The 18,831-nt window shown below is 40.3% G+C and overlaps 2 protein-coding genes across 2 annotated transcripts; both read right to left on the bottom strand.

Moving 5' to 3' along the window:
- Nucleotides 1-1,219: 1,219 nt before the first annotated feature.
- Nucleotides 1,220-13,808, bottom strand: LOC145441617 (uncharacterized). The gene is made up of 10 exons (XM_080319529.1): nucleotides 13,682-13,808; nucleotides 13,590-13,623; nucleotides 7,994-8,074; nucleotides 5,526-5,585; nucleotides 3,980-4,093; nucleotides 3,439-3,474; nucleotides 3,256-3,378; nucleotides 1,895-1,912; nucleotides 1,766-1,834; nucleotides 1,220-1,464 (listed from the first exon to the last, which is right to left on the bottom strand). The coding sequence occupies exons 2-10, from the start codon at nucleotides 13,597-13,599 to the stop codon at nucleotides 1,448-1,450; spliced, it is 528 nt and encodes a 175-aa protein (XP_080175655.1). The 5' UTR covers nucleotides 13,600-13,623; nucleotides 13,682-13,808; the 3' UTR covers nucleotides 1,220-1,447.
- A 1,493-nt stretch (nucleotides 13,809-15,301) lies between these two features.
- On the bottom strand, nucleotides 15,302-18,037 carry LOC145441616 (long-chain fatty acid transport protein 4-like). The gene has a single exon (XM_080319528.1). The coding sequence runs from the start codon at nucleotides 17,902-17,904 to the stop codon at nucleotides 15,886-15,888; it is 2,019 nt and encodes a 672-aa protein (XP_080175654.1). The 5' UTR covers nucleotides 17,905-18,037; the 3' UTR covers nucleotides 15,302-15,885.
- Nucleotides 18,038-18,831: the final 794 nt, after the last annotated feature.

Consider the following 18,831-nt stretch of genomic DNA (forward strand, 5'->3'; position numbering starts at 1 on the left):
TCTATTGATCCGTTCTGAATGATAAATTCTGAATCTGTTTTCTCGTAAAATCATACTTTTCACGGTGTTGCAGTTTTGTGTAAAATTAAGCCACGTACATTGGTGTCACTGTATAAAATAACTTATCGCCTGAACTCCGTAATTTACTTTATTTTGAGTTGAAAAAAAAACGATGTTTTGACTCCGGTGTCAAGCTACCAGAGGTGGTCAAAGTAGTCACCGTCGCTACTCAAGTAGAAGTAACGCCGAATTTTCTACTCAAGTAGAAGCAGGAGTGGTGGTTCACGAGTAAGTATACTACGCTTATTTTTGCCTACAAAACTGAAAACTGTCAAGTAGGAGTAGTCTAAAATCATAACTACTTAAAAAGTAGTGTGAGTAGGAAATATCTACTTCGAGTACTTCAAAAAGTAGAAGTACTTCGTTACTGACCGCCTCTGCAAGCTACCACTAATTAGTTGCTACAATGAACTCATTTTATTCACTTCGTGATACTGTGTCCCTACGTTCGTATTTTTGTTTTGAGTGTACAGACTGCTGCAGTAAGATGGTCCTGGTCTGGGTAGCTCGGACTCTGTTATAACGAGCTTCAGGTCTATACTCTGCTTATCTGTATATCAGATCTCGTTTCGTGGTTGCCCACATCAGTATCACTGGTCAGTATAATTTTATACATATATAGACGTAACAACTCAAAACATCAACTCGCACAACACCATCCAACCTGGTTCACCGAGCGAGATAGTGTAATGGTTATGCGTCCGGCTTCTCGAGCGGTAGGTCGTGGGTTCGACCCCCGGCCGGGTCATACCAAAGACTCGAAAATTGGTATCCGCAGCTATCCTGCTAGGCGCTCAGCAGTCACGGATAGTATGGAGGAGAAAAAAAACGGGGCGCAGACTAGATCACCTCATGGTGCCGTATCGCAACTCCGTCGTCAAAGCTTCTCGATTGTGTAGGCGAAAAAGAATATCATATCTCTCTCTCTCACACAGACCAGTATCCTTGTCAACACCAGACACTCACTACTGCACTACCAAAATCCGTAATCCAGGGATTTATAGAACTCTATATATCCCTGCTCCAATCCCGCGACATAATCGAGCACACTGTCTCAACATCCAGCGCCATGTGCAACATAATTTTTTACAGAAATACACTCTAGAAACAGGTCAACGACAACACTATCAGATTACCACCGTGCTACAAATACACCCCCTTCCATCTAATTTATCTTTATTCATCTATATAATGTAATACTTCAGCAATGCTAAAAATGACATTTCTAAGACGGATTTATAACAATTAAACAGCCAACACGTTCAAAAATTGATGAAAAATCTCCGCAGGAACTTGAGCGATCTTGTGAAGTTATACAGAAATATTTTGCATAAAAAGTTAAGGCATAAAACATTACACGAGGATAACGTGATATATTCTCCACCTTTCATTTATTTCCAGTACCTGAAACAAAGCAAGTTATTGCAGATGAAAGAAGCAAAATTAGAGGGTGCACAGGAAAAATACACAATATGCCTCTTGATGCACACCCTACTCATGCCTACCATTGCCTGGTCCGCGAGGCACAAAAGTAATAATTTTTCGAAATATTCAACATCAAGGGGTTTAATTGTTTCGGCAAGGTTACAGGGCATTCAGGAACAACACCCACAGAGTATGAATACTTGGACTGGAAGAACGTATCATCATCAGTTGAGGTTGTGAATGGGGAATACATAAAAAATATAAGAATATCACAACTAACTTATGGTAATGGTTGAACCATCCAGTTCAAGATTTCCAGCACCATCGATTCCATACGCCTCATTCACGCCTGTCGAACAATGGTATTTAGTCTAGCTAAAAGAGTCATCATGCAAAATAATTGACTTACCAGGACCAGACCCTGAACCTGAACAGAACAAACAAACAATGTAAGCAAGCTTCAAATGAAACTATTCCGTTCAGTCTGGTTATCCTCAAAACACACTCCCATTCAAAGAATTGGGTTAGTCCCATGATTACATGGATCAGGTTTGTGTAACCTGCGGCCCGCAAAGAATGCCAATAATAATGAATGGTACGAGGACCATATGATGCGTATTATTTCTGACACCGAGTTTTATTATTATTATTAAGTCTCGCCATCACTAGAATGAAGGGGCACTCTACTGCACCCTAAATATGATATGGTCTCAATTTGAAGTTGAGATTGTGAAATGCTATATTACAGTAGCCATTTTCCCTGAAAAATCCACCACATTTGAACTACAGCAAAAAGATTTCACGAGTGGTACTTTTCCACTCCATCTACCTGTGTGGTATCAAAGCCACGCATCATCGATTTCACAACCCTTGCAAAATTTCCGGTACACATTTTTTCACTGTTGCATTTGATCAAGACCAGGGTGGAACTTTTGACAGTGTCAGCTAATATCACGAAGGAACTGTGTCTTACATGGTGGTTTAGTTTTGATTAAGTAGACATACGTAACCTGCACCCAAATGACGACGTTTGGCCAGGTATATCAAGGAATCAGTAGGCAACTATACTGAAAAACGGTTGGTACCTTCACATAATGACACAATTCTTTAATAATGTCGATCAATACTGACTGTGTCACATTTTTGCTGATGTTCATTTGTAATGTAGACGAATAAAGATTCTCTCTCCCTCCTCTCTCTGAAAACTATCTTAAAATTCCTTGTCTGCCTTCGTAGTTTCGAGACAGTGCAACAGTCAAGCCATGAATGCAAGAACTTTCACACAAAGGGTTAAGAAGCAATGACGTGTGTTGTTGAAATAAGGTTTTTCATGATCTCAACTATAATTTGACGCCACATATTTAAAGTGCAGGTCTGCAGCATCCTATTAATGAGATGACGGGTCCTTGCAAGTTGCAACTATAGAAAGCAATGCACGGCTCATGGTTCCTCCATAATAACTATACCTGTACACCTAATCTATATTACGATAAATTTTGCATCAAACTTTCCAAGATTTTCAGGTGGGAAAGTTTGAATCGCTAAGAACTTCTCAAAACACACTTCTATTACAGTAAATCGTGTTAGTCCATGATAGGTGAATACATTAATGTTTCATAAAGTTGGACGCAAAGATGCGTGAAACACATATCAGAAATCAATTGGTTGTATTTACAGTAAAAGGAATCCTGATAAATACATTGACAGCTATGCATTGTCACTTATGTAGGCTTACCAAGGATTTACGTTCTAATAGGCTGTTGAACTTACTGATATTTATGGTGGATCCGATAACCTTGACGTTTGAGGTACCTTTACCACTCCTGTTCCTGACAAGAGCGGCGTAGTTGTGACTTTGAGGTTGGCCAGCATTTTGCACCACCCGCTTATGATCTGCTTATACAGATACAAACATGAGGCACGGGATTGTCATAAATACAGCTGAGTACTTACGGCGAGTCTGTCCGCCAGTTTTTATGGATCCAGCAACTAGAAAATATGAATGAAAAGATGTGATTCAATACGATTCAGCAAATCTACACGCATCAGATGTCAAGCAATTGGGTTCAAGTAATAGTCAAGGTAACCAGTGAATTTGGCACTAACCTAAGACTAAACTTGACCTGACCTTACCCGAACACATATCAAGACTCGAGGGTCGAATTCAAGAAGTGCCGTTTATTCATTTTCGAATTTATTAATACAATATTGATGCATCGTTTTCATGATAACAATAGTTATTGCATGTCGTCTAATGACAAATCCATTAAGTGCCGAATTCACTGGAAACCATAATCAACAATGACTCAGTCAACATCTATTACGATCTCTTCAGATGCACTGCTCGGCTACTATTTTGACGTCAGCTTCCTTGAATTGGGCATTGTCATCAAAAATGCCAGGAATTGTGAAACCAGGAAGGAAAGTTTCAAAGGATATGATATTATCTGACCAATGTGTGCTGTACAACGCGCATAACAAGCATACCACCTACCAACATTGATAGTGCTGTTGTTTACATTTAGGCTTGAAGATGCTCCAGGTCCAGCCCGCATGAAGACTGCCCGATTGACTGATTTAGCATTTGATGGCACATCAGGCTGATCCGCTTGAAAAAGAACATAAAATGAACTCGACATAAAATGATCACAGCACCGTAACAGAATTACAACTTGATCACATGAGCAGATATCACCAAACCAATCTGCTTTATTGTGATACTCAGGCGACCGACATAGCGTAATGGTGAAGCGTCCGGCTTCTTGATCGGTAGGTCGTGGGTTCGATCCCCGGCCGGGTCAGACCAAAGACCTGATTAGTAACACTGGTATCCATGACTTCCCTGCTTGCTTCCCTCATGCATTACTGGGATAGCATGGAGGGGTGGTGCATGACTTAGAAAGCCATAAAGGCTATATCTGCACTTTCTTGCCCAGCGGCATATGCACATCATGCACTCATGGTATGCATATGCACAGATCGTGTGTACGTGTATCGCGAGTCGGTGTATATGCCGCAAAAAACATCAAGGACAAAAATAAACTACGTCCTTTCCTTTGCATCTATCACGATTTTCAGAATATGTGAAACTACTTGAAATAACACATTGGAAACTGTTCAAGCAAATAGTTGGGAGTAGATTGGAACGATGCTTATGTTAGTCAGGCAACAGTTTTCATAAGACGAACAGATGGTCCCACAAGTAGTTAGTTTTCAAAATTATATTCTAATACAGGATAAAAGTCACAACAGTTTTCAATTACAATCTCATTCAAAACGGTATGCAAATCAACCTACACATATTTTCTACTTGATAAAACCTAACATGGAGAAAATATCTGTTGGTTGTCTTAAGAATGCCCCCGAGTAATGCAGAAATGGTTACATAAGTCACATAAATGAGGACTTCAAAATATGTAATCTACTTCGCTGCCTTTGCTCCAAGCATGTCGTGACTCCTATAACATCAAATGAATACTTTGTAAGCCTGATCATCACAGCAACAATATAGCCTGGATCAAACGAGCCATGTCCACTCGCCACAGTGACATAAGCAGGCCGATATAGATCCCATCGCAGATATTCAATACATATAGCAAATTGGAGGTTTTAACTCAGCACAAAGTGTCCTATTTCAAACTATAAAAATACCTAGTCTTTTGCCTTTCTTTGAAAACAAAGCAATCACTTTTCAGAAGCCATTGATATTGTGAGCTATCACAAGCCTTGTACCATCAGGTTCAGTCTTACCGGTAAATACCAGCACGTTTAAATTGGAATGAGAAAGTCCACACACAGGTTTCAGAGCTATCAACAACTTGACAATTCAATGTTACAATTTGACACACGTGGTAGGCTGCCAGGTTAACAAGAACCTAATATGTGCCGGAATCAAGAAACATGGACATCTGAGATTCAACATAATCATTTGAGAACAAGGAATCTAAAAAATAACTGAAAACTGATTTGGAGATATAGAGCATGACAGAAAAGTAGCATGCCTAAACCTTCAAAGAAGTAACAGTACTGTCATATCTTACCTACAAAATCCGCGGCAAACGAGCGGGCTGGCTGGCCTTCTTCATCGTCTGATCCTGTTTCTGCAAGTTTGTAAAATACATCAACCCAGCGAAAATAACCAATGGCGAGAGAACATCCTCTGTTATTTCGATACAACAGATTCCTGGACTTGAGTGTGTACGGAGCTCATCACCACATTCTGTGCCAGATGTGGGTAATGGGAGTCTGGAGATCAGCCATTTTTGGTTCATTGGGAGCCAGAATAGCGAAATAGGAATATTAGTTACAAGACAAGGTCAACATCGGAAAGTTTGAGCCATAGGGACTCGTTGGCTCAACTTATAGGATTGGAGTAGCAACAGAATTTTCCAGGTCACATATGAGATAGCACTTGAAGGGGCACTGCGCTGTCGTCTCAAAAACCATTTTCCTGAGAAAGTCACCATCTTCGAAATGTAGCTAAAAGACTTTCACGAGTAGTCCCATTCCGCCTAGAATTCTATGTGATCAAGATCATGTGATATAACTGTGTCTTACAAACCATGTCAACAAACAGCGTAACATTGACGGCTGAAAAAGGGTGGGCTTAAAAATACCTGGCTGGAAACGCGAGCACTATTTTCCTGTTCAACACACAAATGAGACTTGAGCAGTGTATGATATATTGTGGCTCATTTGAAACCTTGTCCAACGGCTTACAGTACTATAGGGTGGGGTGGGGGAATTTGAGTGTATTTTCAAGTTCGGGCAGCTGTCATTTTCATAAACTGTCAAATAAAAAGGTGGTTGGTTGATATTTGTTACATTGTATGCTTGAATTTTCAGTTGCAAATCAATTGAAGATTCAATCTGCTCACAGTAAAAAAATATTGTGATTTTTATTTTACAAATTAGTATACTCAATTTACCCCAATTTTGTGGGAAAATTGAGTATACTGTCCAAATTGCACTTCAAGCCAGCCTTATCCCTATGTTATACCCGAATGACCCATTGTATGGGCAAACTGAGTATATTTACAGGTTTTTAAAAAAGATACTGGAACAAGATCTGTTACATAGCTGCTTAAACAGAAACTTTTCAGAAGGAACAGCTGAACGAAATAATTCGATTTCAAATTTTCACTAATTGTTTACATTCAAATCAAATTCGAGAATCCCTCTTCTTTATGAAGTTGCTGCTTTCACTTTGAAATTACTTAATTGAATGAAATAGAAAATGTTCTCAACATCAATGTTTGAGGGATAGGAAAATATGCAACTGGCTGCTATATTCATATCAAACAAAAAATTATGTTCGAATGTTTCACCGCCTCCCATCATATTTCCTACCTGCCCCAGAAACTTTATTTGTCTGTATTGTATAACCAGCCAGACCAGCTCCTTCATATCCTCTTTCTGAACAGCCTGAAGTGTTTCAACTCCCCTAAGTCCATCTCAGAACTGTATTTTGAGTGGCTACTTCCTGCTCATCATGGTCACTGACCACAGCTTCATTGCAGTTTTGACCTCTTGCATTTAAGCTTTCATACATTCTCTTCATCTCAAAGTCTGGCCATGCTGTCTTCTGATGTCAGCACCTCACCAGTTATGACCAGAACAAATGAACATGCCTCCTTTTGGCATAACTATATCATTTCTGGTTTCTCTTTTCATTGCTTGAGAGACTACTGTAGTAATAGCCTGAGTCAAAGTTTTCATTTCGTCACTTCAACTGATTCTTGCTGTTGGTGGGGCTACCATTTTCTGTGTTGCTCTAGTTAGCTTTCTTAGGAGTGTTTCATAGAGATTCTTTCCAGACTCTATTATAACAGCTCTTTCCTGTCTTACTATACTTTCTTTGACAGCCTGATCCAATTCCTGTGGTACATATTTAGGGGTTCGCTTCTTCTTATATTACCTGATCATGTCTGTTACTGTTTTAACTCTCTAATTATGTAACAAAATCAACATAACAAGATTCAAAAGAGTATGTACAACCTCTCTGAAGATGGTGCAACAAAGAAAGTCCTCGTTCAATAGTGTACTCAATTTACCCCATACCAAATTTATACTATACCCAAATTACCCCAAAAAAATATTCTTCAAATTAAAACTTACTTTTACCACCATTGACAAAATGCATTATCATACCTTGTAGTATGATCAACTATCACAAACTTGAGCAATATTTAGATATGCAACCACAATTTTTATGCTGTCTGCAAGGAAGTTGAAAAATGGTGTAAAAAATGAAAAAAAAAATTCTAAACTTTCAATTCCACATGGAAGCTATAATCTGCCTTTGATAAGAATGGTTATTAGTCTCATCTAGAGCTGACATAGTGAGCTAATGAATAAATGCAGAACTGATGAATTTGAAGCTGATATGTTTAGAAAGCAAAAGTTTTAGTCGAATGTATTCAAATTCCCCCACCTACTCAAGTTCCCCCACCCTACCCTACAGGAAAATTGAAGTAACGCCATATAAATAATACAGAATGAAATTTACCGATGAGGAAATTTGCTTGACGAAGATTGACGTTCATGTTCCCCTGAAATGCAATTGCCTCATTATAATCTTTTCCAGGTTCTGTAAAGACAAAAAGACATGAATAACCGGAATCGTACGTAAGTGGTAGTAATCACTGATTCTACTCAAGTAGAATAAGGAAATGGAGAAGAGTTAACATCTTAACAATATTCATAGGCTATAGGCCAGGGGCGGGCAACATACGGCCCGCGGGCCGGTCCGTCTTACATGATAATGTGGCTCGCGGCCCAGTCTGCCGAGATTCCCCACTACTTGCTTGAACGTCAAATTTTAGTGACTGTATGTTATTACATGCGTGCGTGCGCAGCGTGCGAGAGTAGAGCTTATGCGTAAGTTCGTCGAAACCAGAAATCTTGCATTATCGGCATTTACCATGTACTCAACCCTAATGAATTGATATATTGGTAAATTTGGGGTACCGGGCTTATCGCACGCCTGGAATCTTAATTATGGATTACACCTTGTGTTAATTGATCAGAGAGAAGCAAACTTGGCGGCAACTGTATAACAATTCTGTTCTCAAATCAACATTGTTTTCGTCATTATCGCCGAGAAATGGCTTTGAAATGACATTGCTGTTATCGTTAACCCGATCGAAACGGCACACTCATTAATGATAACTGAGCGTATTTTCACGAACACGCTTTACTTAATCCAAAATTTCCTGGGTTGTTCTGGTCGTAGACAATTACAACTATTACAGATGGATAGCTATTATCAATACGCATACGTCGAGCCATAAATAACATCTTATACTATCGAATAGCCTGTTCAAAATGCAGATTGAATACATAAAAACGTTTTGCGCAAAATACATTCCGCCACGGCGTTCGCTTGAATGTGCGCGCGTGAGATAAACCAGCGCCCGTGACCTAAATCAGCGCATCGCCGAGACATCAAATTCATTTGCAGATCTTTTCTCCTAACATGCGTTGGTTATGCCCATTGCCCATCTATTGGAATACTTATAATCAATGATTAGTCGCACAGAAGATTCTTTGAACTGGAAGTAAAAATATTTTACGAAATAACATGCGCGGGTTTTAGCAATGTATTTTCTGTTGCTGTTGAAGATTACGCATATTGAATATTTTTGCTTTTCATACTAATACACCAATACTGCCATGATGTTGTTCAGCGAGCTACAAGATCTCCGCTATTGATATGACAGTAAATTTATGTCCGTAAATGGCTGCACTTCTGGTGAAAATGTTTCACGTCTTTCCCGTAGTAGCCTAGCGAATAAAACGAAATGCACCGGCACATCAAAGCTCCGTTCGCGATTCTGGTATTGAAAGGTATTTTCGTGTCTGCTCGAGATTTCCGTCTACAACGCGCAGGTCATTCATGAAAATTTGACGACCAGCAAAGCCAATGGCATATATTGCGCCACGCAATAAATTACTTTACAAAAATATGGTTGAATGTCGATTTTCAATTTAGCGGATCGGGGTATGTAGAGTCTGCGGTCACGAACGCACTGCGAAACTGATTGCTGCGATGCGCGTGTTGTACAACAGCAATGTTAGTTTCAACACATGGCACGAACTCGTACAAAGGATGGACAAGCGATTACATATACCGGCGTTGTGAAATGAATCATTTCAACGTCCGCGATACTATGTTATCACCCAAACAATAACACGCAGTAATATATTTGCTGTTGTGATTAGCGAAGATTCGCTGTTGCAGATTACGCATATCGATTGCTGCTTTTCATACTAATACAGCATTACCAACATGATGGTATTCAGTTCAGCGAGCTACAAGATCTCCAAAGCGCAATCGATATGACAGAAAATTTATGTCCGTAAATGGCTTCACTTCTGGTGAAAATGTTTCAGATCTGGCCCATGGTAGAGAACAAAACCTAAATATGGTTGAATGTTCAATGTCCATTGTCAAATTAGCGAATAAATAGGTATGTAGAGTCGGCGGTCGAGTTGTGCACTTCGAAACTGATTGCTGCGATGCGCATGTCGTAATAGCTGGGTTATTAGGATGCCTATTGGTTCAATAGACAGCCCTTGTCTCAAAGCGATTGTCTACATCACCATTGTCGATGAAAGGCTTGCATAATATGACCCGGGGCCTACGATAAGTTATCGTAGGCCCCGTATGACCTAATCTTTCTTCAAATGCCCAGTAAAATAGCAGTGAAACACTGCATTTTATATTGCAGATATGACTACCTGTCAATCCAACCAATATATATTCAGTTCTACTTGTTGTACAAGAGCAAGGTGTGTTTCGATAAAGCACTATCTAGTACTTAGTAACTCGTACGAAGCGATTACATACATCGGCGTCCGGCACTGTGAATTGAATCATTGAATGAGCGTCGTCAATACTACAATAACACGCGGCGCGTGTATGTGCGCTGAATGCGAGACGCCTGGCTTCAATCGCGCTATAGCCAACTGTAGCCATCGGTATATCAGCGGTCGTTACAGTCGATTGTATTATCGTAAGAACCTCACTCAGGTCATTTTGGAATCTTGATATTGCTGTGAAATCAGTCAGGCGATGATTCTATCCCGAGCACGTCTATGTATGACGTAGTCGCAAATTCAAGAAGCAAATTCTCTTTTATTTTCAAAAAGTTGAGAACACTTCTTGTTATAGGGGCATCACCTGTTTCTCTCTCGCTTTGAGAGTAGCTCAGTTGGTTAGACGGCTGTTTCACGATTACAGCGATATATTGGGTGTCGGTTCAAGTCTCGTGGTTCGGATTTTATGAACATTTTTCTAAATGCATTGAAATTTGGACTCGAGGCCGGCCGTTCTAGTTGGGTTAAAATACATTCATTAAATAGGCCTACGATTAATTCCTTATATATGTGGATCAATGGGCGAATAATGTATCGATTCAGCAATCTGGCCGCCAAGTACCTAATTTTCCTACATCCAGCCCGCCGACTGGAGAAGTTACCCGCCCCTGCTATGGGCTTTTATATTTTCATCTGCTCCAGCTCACACAATGTAGGCTACAATGCGATACTGGAGCACGCAAGACACAGTGTGATCAGTATAATAAACAGATAGGATGTCCAAAAAAAACATTTACGGTATGTTTATCCAACATCCCCCTCTACCTATATAATGCCCGATATAAATTAATTGTGTCCGATCTTGATCGTTCAGCTATTGAGCTATTTTTGTGAAGACACCGTAATATTGAGCGACACAGGGGTAGGGGAGCCCAGTTAAACCTATACGAGCTACGGCACATGAAGCGTGCCTGCCAACGTGCCAAGAATTGAACCCACTTTACCCACTCAATATGCGGACATCAACTCTCCGCGGGCATCCCTAAAAGACGAAGAAGCGGAGGCAGCGGAGCTTTCGGTCATTGACCTTTATAGACACACGCATTACACAACTCTAAATCGTGTAGACGGCGGAACATATAAACTTTCGAGAAGAATTAAAAGGCAACATATGAAGATGAGATCGCAATCTATTTAAGCGAATAGAATAACGGAAACGTCAGCCATTCGAGTTCAAGGGATGATTTAGCGGACTCTTATAATACACTGAAAGCGGAGTTCGGGGCGTAGCGAAATATATTTCGAACCATCAGAATAACGGAAAAGTCAGCCATGCGAGTTTCAGGCCAATTTGGTGACCCATCGATGAGATGACATAGCGGACGCGGATCGGTTATATAATATACTGAAAGCGGAGTTGGTGGCGTTGTGAAATATATTTCGAAACAGCGGAGAATAACGGAAAAGTCAACCATACAAGTTCCTGGCCAATCTGGTGTATTTCGCAGTATTCGACAATATATAACCACCATATATTTTTTCGATCCGAGAACTTAAAATTCTCTCTAAAACTTTTCTAAAAACCATACATGCACACTTGCACAGGACACATACAGATACGGGAATTCCGACGACTCCGTACGGTATGGAAACGGACGGTAGCGGAACATATTTTATATTGCAATACACACGCATCTCGCTGCGACAGGCCTGTGTTCAAGAAATTGGAAATTGTTCTGTGAGCATGTTTGGTGCCTAAATTCACAATTTCAACTGTAATATATAGCAATGTTATATAACCTCAGTGCTTTTCAACCTTTTTGAGCTCCATTCGCACTTTTTTTTGTAAGATAAATTTCATTCGCAGATACCAGGGGTGGCTAAGCTGCAGCCGTAGAAGGAAATTTGTGCGGCCGTGGACCCGTATTTCAATGAGTATGTGTTGGCGGCCCTCGGCATGAAAATTGAATTTACGAATTGACTACCAAATTTTTAGGAGATTTCGATCAACCTACCTGGCGATTCAACGCTACTTCATTTTGCGATTTTAATGTATAGTATAGCGCCCTTTGCAATCTGAGCACCAGAGTACAGATGTGAACAGCAACGAAAAATGATGCGCCCCATATAGAAATACAAACTTGGAATCGTGTCCTCCTCACGAAAGAAATTTGTTTCTATGATGCGTTTGGGTGATTTCGATATCTTTCCAATATACCGCCAATCCTGATGGGAGGTCAAGAAATAACAAAGTGACTTATTACAATTGGTCCACCCGTAGATACATCATCATATATAACTTGTCCTAAATTTTCGAAAACACACCATCCATCTACTTTACTGGGGAATCTGACCACTGGCTGATAAAGGATAAATGTTTGATAGTAATATGTGAAACTACGAATATTATTGACAAAATCCATTCGTGAATCTGAAAATTTTCGCGCCTTGCGCGACCATGTCGAAAGCATGTATTCATAAAACATGACCACTCGCGATTTCGGTGCGTAGCCTTCGTAAGCCGATATGGATATATAGGTCAGTCTAGAGCTCACCGAAAATGGACATGGACAGTTTAAATTGGATATTTGAGGTGCAGTTTGTTCATTACGAACTATGTCCTGGAATGCGGCCGTAGAGGCTACATGACTACTCGAAATGCGGCCGTGAATAGCCAAAAGGTTACAGCCACCCTTGGCACAAACTAATCGGAAATTTTTATACAAAAAGAAGATGACGATACTTAATAGCCTATATTTCGTTGCGCCCCAACTCCGCTTTCAGTACTACATCATCCCTTGAACTCGAATGGCTGACTTTTCCGTTATTCTATTCGCTTACATAAATTCTGATCTCATCTTCATATTCTTCTCGAAAGTTTATATGTTCCGCCGTCTATACATGTTTTAGAGTTGTGTATGCGCGTGTCTATAAAGGTCAATGACCGAAAGCTCCGCTCTCCGCTATCTCCGTCTTTTAGGAATCGGCATTTTTGGCTCTCTCCGTTGTTTCCGTGTTCTAGGGTCCATTCTCCGCTGTCTCCATTGCCTCCGCTTCTCCGTCTTTTAGGGACGCACAATCCCCGTATTGCTTTACTTAAAGGGTAAAATTTCATCTCTATTCACAGAATCAGTGCCAAACCGATATTCCTGAATTTATGATTTGGGCTAGGGTCGCAACTCGTCAGTTCACGTGAGGCCAGGATCAATTGCAGTATAGTATAGTACCGCAAGGTAGTAGCAATAAATAAGCATCACTATCATCGGAATTAGGAAGCTTCTTACCTTGGGCCATGGTCGGTGTTAACAGAAGCTTTATCTGAATATATACAGTATATTTTTATATCCCGACGTCGACATACGCATCGTAAACTTACCTAGAGACTGAAATACTCGCCGAAACCCTCGAAGATCAAGCAAACAGCAGCGAATAGTTTGCGGCGTTCTACTTCCGCATTTTTCCACCACCACCATAGTACGATATGTGACCTGCAAATAAATAGGAAACACGTGACTGCATGGTTGGGAAAATGTAGTTCATTGGCAGATTCTGGTCGCTTCCTGAGCACTGAACAGCTATGCAAAATTTATACCGTTGGATTTGCTTTTCATTTTATATTTATTCGGCGCTCATTTAATTTCCATCAGTTCAAAGTCAACAATGTCGCGGCCCATTATATGCAACAAAATGCGAGGAAAGTATCGAGACGACTGCGCAAAAACTGGTAGACAGACAAGATTATAACCTCTACCACATAGAAATTGTACGAATATCCCTAGCATTTGTAAAAAAGGGAAGTTCAATGATATATGAAGGAACAGCAACTACCGAAGATCTCGTTTGCACATCACATTCTTATTTAAATTTTTATCAAATCAATGCACCACACGATAGCGATATAATGAAATGGTAAATTAATTTTAAGCGGTCCGCAGACACTTTCCGGTCTTACATGATGATGTGGCCCGCCGGTCTCTGCATACATTTTCAAACACAATTTCCAGACAATGAACATTAGCAAGACAAAGCCGCGTTCCTCCTCCTCGCCACCTCATCCGCGTATGCGATGTCTTACTATAGATAACTAACCTCCGTATGTTAGTTATCTATAGTCTTACAGAAGCCTAGAAGTGGGCCGTGCAATAAGTCGGCAGTTACGGAATAGAAATGAAGGATTCGGCCTGGTGTAAATGACCATAGTAGTGGACAAACACCATGAATGCCACAAAAACAAACAAAACATTAATCTATTGAATAACATTACGTTAATAAAATCTTTGAATATTGTTTTTGCTCTCCGTGATAAACTTAAGAGTTTTACATTAAATTCGATTTATTCCTTGTATAGGTGGATAAATCCGCGATATCGATTCAGGAATCCGGCCCGTCAAGTACTTCATTATCCCATATCAGGCCCGCCGACTGGAGAAGTTGCCCGCCCCTGGCCTAGGTGATGTAAAGAGGAGACATGCACATTGCACTCGGTTTGAAAAGTAAAAGATTTGCAATTTGTGCATTTGGTCACTGGTCACGGCACCGAACTTAGCCGTAGATGACGAGTAAGAGAGGTGAGTATCATCAATTACAGGATCTGTAGGTCTCCTCCAGGAATTACATCATTTGACTATCCGCGTATTTTGCTTCTAAATATAATCAGAGCAGATTCTTAACTGTAAACTGAGCTTCGTAAAACTTAAGGGACTACAACGGCAAGACTCATCGCATGACAATTCAAATCTGCTAGTATGAAAGCCTTCAAGGCCGTATCTGCACCTTTCCTTGTCCAGCGGCTTCTGCACATCACGCACTCATGGTATGGATAATCAGTACAGATCGTGTATTTTATGTATATCGCGAGTCGGTGTATATGCCGCAAAAACATTAAGGACAAAAATATACCAAGTGATATTCTTACTCCTTTATGGTGTACTCGGCACAATGTTTTGAATAGGCATTCATTTCAAGCCATTGTGTAACCTGACAAACCTTGAAGAAATCACGTAAATCAAGTTTATTGCAGTAATCACTCCACTGAACACAGTTTTAGAGTTGTAACACATAATATATTTCACAGAACATACCATTCAAGATACAGTTTACCCTGCTGTCATGTATAACAGTCGTGAAAATGACAGAGATTACGACTGTGGTGGGATGAGTGAACAAGAATTTCTCGGTCACTATCCTAAAAATTTAAAGTCACAAATACGACGTCAAATAAATACCATCACAGTAATACTCCAGAATGAACTGCACAGGAAATAACACGCATTTGATAGTGTTCATCGCACATCAAAAGTACAACACTGGGAATATGCGGAAATTGTTTTCAAGTTTTAGTTGAATTCACTTGAACAACCACGGTTCACATTTACCAACACTATAGGGTGCTCAAAACAAAGTGATAAAATCTGAGAATCGGTTTAGAATTTAGATTAGGATTACTGGTGATTAGTGGGTTGTGACAACGAGTAGAACTCAGAGAATGAATAGCACTACTAATTTACGCACACTGGTTAAACCTGAATGCATAGTTTTATGACAGGATAAAATAATACAGCAACCATTGATGACTATGAATCACACCCGTACAGTGCCATCAACGATCATCTGATATAGTTGGGCATCCAGTGGAACATATTTTCTCTTGGAAGCATCGTAGAAGAAGATTGGATCATTGACTTTGTTTACATTGTATGCCTCCTTAGTCAGATCAACTTTCCTTACTTTGTGGGTACTTGTGACTTCAATCTCTTTCGTCAAACGAATGAACAATGGCCTCGCATAGCTGGGTAATGCAGATTCTAGTTGCTTATACAAGGTATCGAGGTCAACCATTTTTTGATCGATATCTTCAATGCAGGCCATTCCAGCTTTACCATCCGTGTGTGGTACAGACACGCCATAGACAGCTACAGTCAACTTTCTATCAAATACGTTTGCAATTCTTGCTTCACACTCTGCAGTAGAAACATTCTCTCCTTTCCAACGGAATGTATCACCTGTCCGGTCACGAAAGTACATATAACCCAATTCGTCCATCTCTAAAATATCTCCAGACATGAAATATTGATCTCCTTTAACCAAGACGTCTGTGACAATCTTCCTGTTGGAGGCCGATTCATCCGCATAACCTACATATCCTTGTGTTGGACTTCCTTGTATTATTTTTCCGATCACCATCCCTTGCTCTCCAGGCTGACACTTCATGCATAAGCCATCCGGTCCTCGTATGAACTCACAGCTTTCATCAACTCTCATAAGGCGGATAGGGTAAGCAAATGGCGCAATGCGCGAAACAAAACCACAGCTACCACGTTTGCTATCTACATTTATCAAGTTGGCATTTCCTTCAGTTGCTCCATAGAACTCTCCCACTTGTTTGATGTTGAAACGATTTATGAATTCTTCCCAAATTTCCATGCGAAGCCCATTGCCTGATATTAATCGTACCCTGTGCTGTTTATCAGTATCCTTGATGGGTTGCGCGAGAAGGTATCGGCATATCTCTCCAATATAGAGGAAGACAGTGGCATTGAACTTGATGCAATCATTCCAAAAGTTTGAAGCAGAAAATTTGCTGCGGAAGCTGAATGTCAATCCATGAATAAGACATTGTCCCAGGCCAACGATCCCACCATTAGAATGATATAAGGGCAATGCACAATACATTATATCATCTTTTTTGTAATTCAAAATGTAATGGGGCATGGTACACATGTAGATGAATCGATTGTGTGTGATAACAGCAGCTTTTGGTAGACCTGTAGTGCCAGATGTGTATATGTAAGTGAGCCTATCGAAGTAATCAGCATCTTTTGGTTGGGCTGGTCTCGTGCAATTACCTTCCTTCAGAATCCTGTCTAAGCATATTGCATCATTGAGAACGGTGCTCTGGTCATTGGGTCCAGAATCGACATCCTCACATATGGTATAGTAATCCAATTCCCCTTCCAACTTCTCTCTTACCTTTTTAATGGCATCAACAAGGCTGCCACCAGTAATGACAACTCGTGCTTTTGCGATGTTGATGCAGTGTGCAAGGGCGTCATCCCGTAGATTGAAGTTAACCAAAGCTGAAACTACTCCAATTTTTGAGAGACCCAACCATAGCGCCACAAATTCAGGTCTGCTAGAGACAAAGATAGCTACATTGTCGCCACGCCTCAATCCTTTCTTGTAAAAGTAATTAGCAACTGCATTAGCGTGCTCATCCAACTCATGAAAGGTCCACTTGACATTTTCCCACTGGAGAGCTACTTTTTTAGGGTATTGTGTCACAATATCTTCAAATATGATAGGAACAGTGCGGTTTCTTCGAATGTTTCTCCTCATGTACAGTCTAAATTTTATCAAGCAATACAATGCCCAAAAATCCCTTTTGTAGGTCATACTTGCAATACGGCCATAGTTGGTTCTCCCAAATGCCAAAATTGCAAAGAGCAATCCGAAAGACAAGAAAATGCTTCCAGAAATCTGATAGCATATCGAAATTGGGATGAGATAAACGGCTACCATTCCAATCATCCTGAACAACTTGGATTGAAATAATCGTTGAGGTCTTGCAGTGCGAAATATTCTACGGAGAGATAGGCGCATACCAACTGTTCCCACCACGAAGGTTACTTGTTCATCATTAACAAAGCAAAGAACCGCTGATTTACAATATTTGCTTATGCGGCATAAACTGATAGTTGATTGCCTGCGAGAGTAGAGGTAATAAATTGGAATGTTTTCGGAAAATATACGCTGTACCAGTACCGAACTATGAAAGGAGACGGCGATTTCAAAAGCGCTTCAATGTCCAAACAAAACTTATCTAGATATCATAATAGCTATAAAAGCTTTGCGTTAAAAATTCACATCAAGTCTGAGACCGCATTAGCAACGAAACACGCGACACTTCGGACTTTGACCAAGTATCGATAACAAATGAGTAACGGCAAGGCTGCAGGCAAGCGTAAGATGGCGTCGTTCCGATCATCAGTAAAAAGTACGTCGCTGGGTGGGGTTGGTGATTCGAGAAGAAATAGTGCCAACAGCTCACAGTACCGCAGACATCACCAACCCTTCTCAGAGAAGGTCGTCGGTCATTTCACTCATTACTGCCTTCAAGCAATCACGTTGATTCGTATATGAATTAGATGTGCACCATTAAATTTATCCAGAGCTTGGTTCATCATCATCATTGGTTGAAGGTGAAGAGCTAAGGGCATGAATATTTTCAAACGAATCTGACTGCGATACACAGTAGACAGCAGACACGGCTCTTAGATTTGGCATTGGCGCGATTTCTGCCGATTGCAAGTTCGTAATCACATGTTGTTTATCGAGAAACGAACGAAGGGAATATGCTAATGAATATTTTGTGCTTACTTTTCTCATAAATTATCAACTCAAAGCTGTTTCTGATCAATCCGTACAAGTTAATCTGAAGTTTACTTAACCTAAATTAAGCCACGAAGTAGGTTGCCGTTGGGCGGATGAGATCATTGTGCGAAGTGATCGGCTGTTGATTGTCAACCC

This window comes from Botryllus schlosseri, chromosome 6 (assembly GCF_051294905.1).
Source record: "Botryllus schlosseri isolate E-star chromosome 6, Bs_hap1, whole genome shotgun sequence".
In the NCBI taxonomy this organism is placed as follows: Eukaryota; Metazoa; Chordata; class Ascidiacea; order Stolidobranchia; family Styelidae; genus Botryllus; species Botryllus schlosseri.

Coding starts and splice junctions, on each gene's coding strand:
- LOC145441616 (XM_080319528.1), bottom strand. CDS start 17,904: ATGCGCCTATCTCTCCGTAGAATATTTCGCACTGCAAGACCTCAACGA.
- LOC145441617 (XM_080319529.1), bottom strand. Junction 3,475..3,979: donor CAACAGCACTATCAATGTTG/GTAGGTGGTATG, acceptor CATATTTTCTAG/TTGCTGGATCCATAAAAACT. Junction 3,379..3,438: donor AACTGGCGGACAGACTCGCC/GTAAGTACTCAG, acceptor CTGTATAAGCAG/ATCATAAGCGGGTGGTGCAA.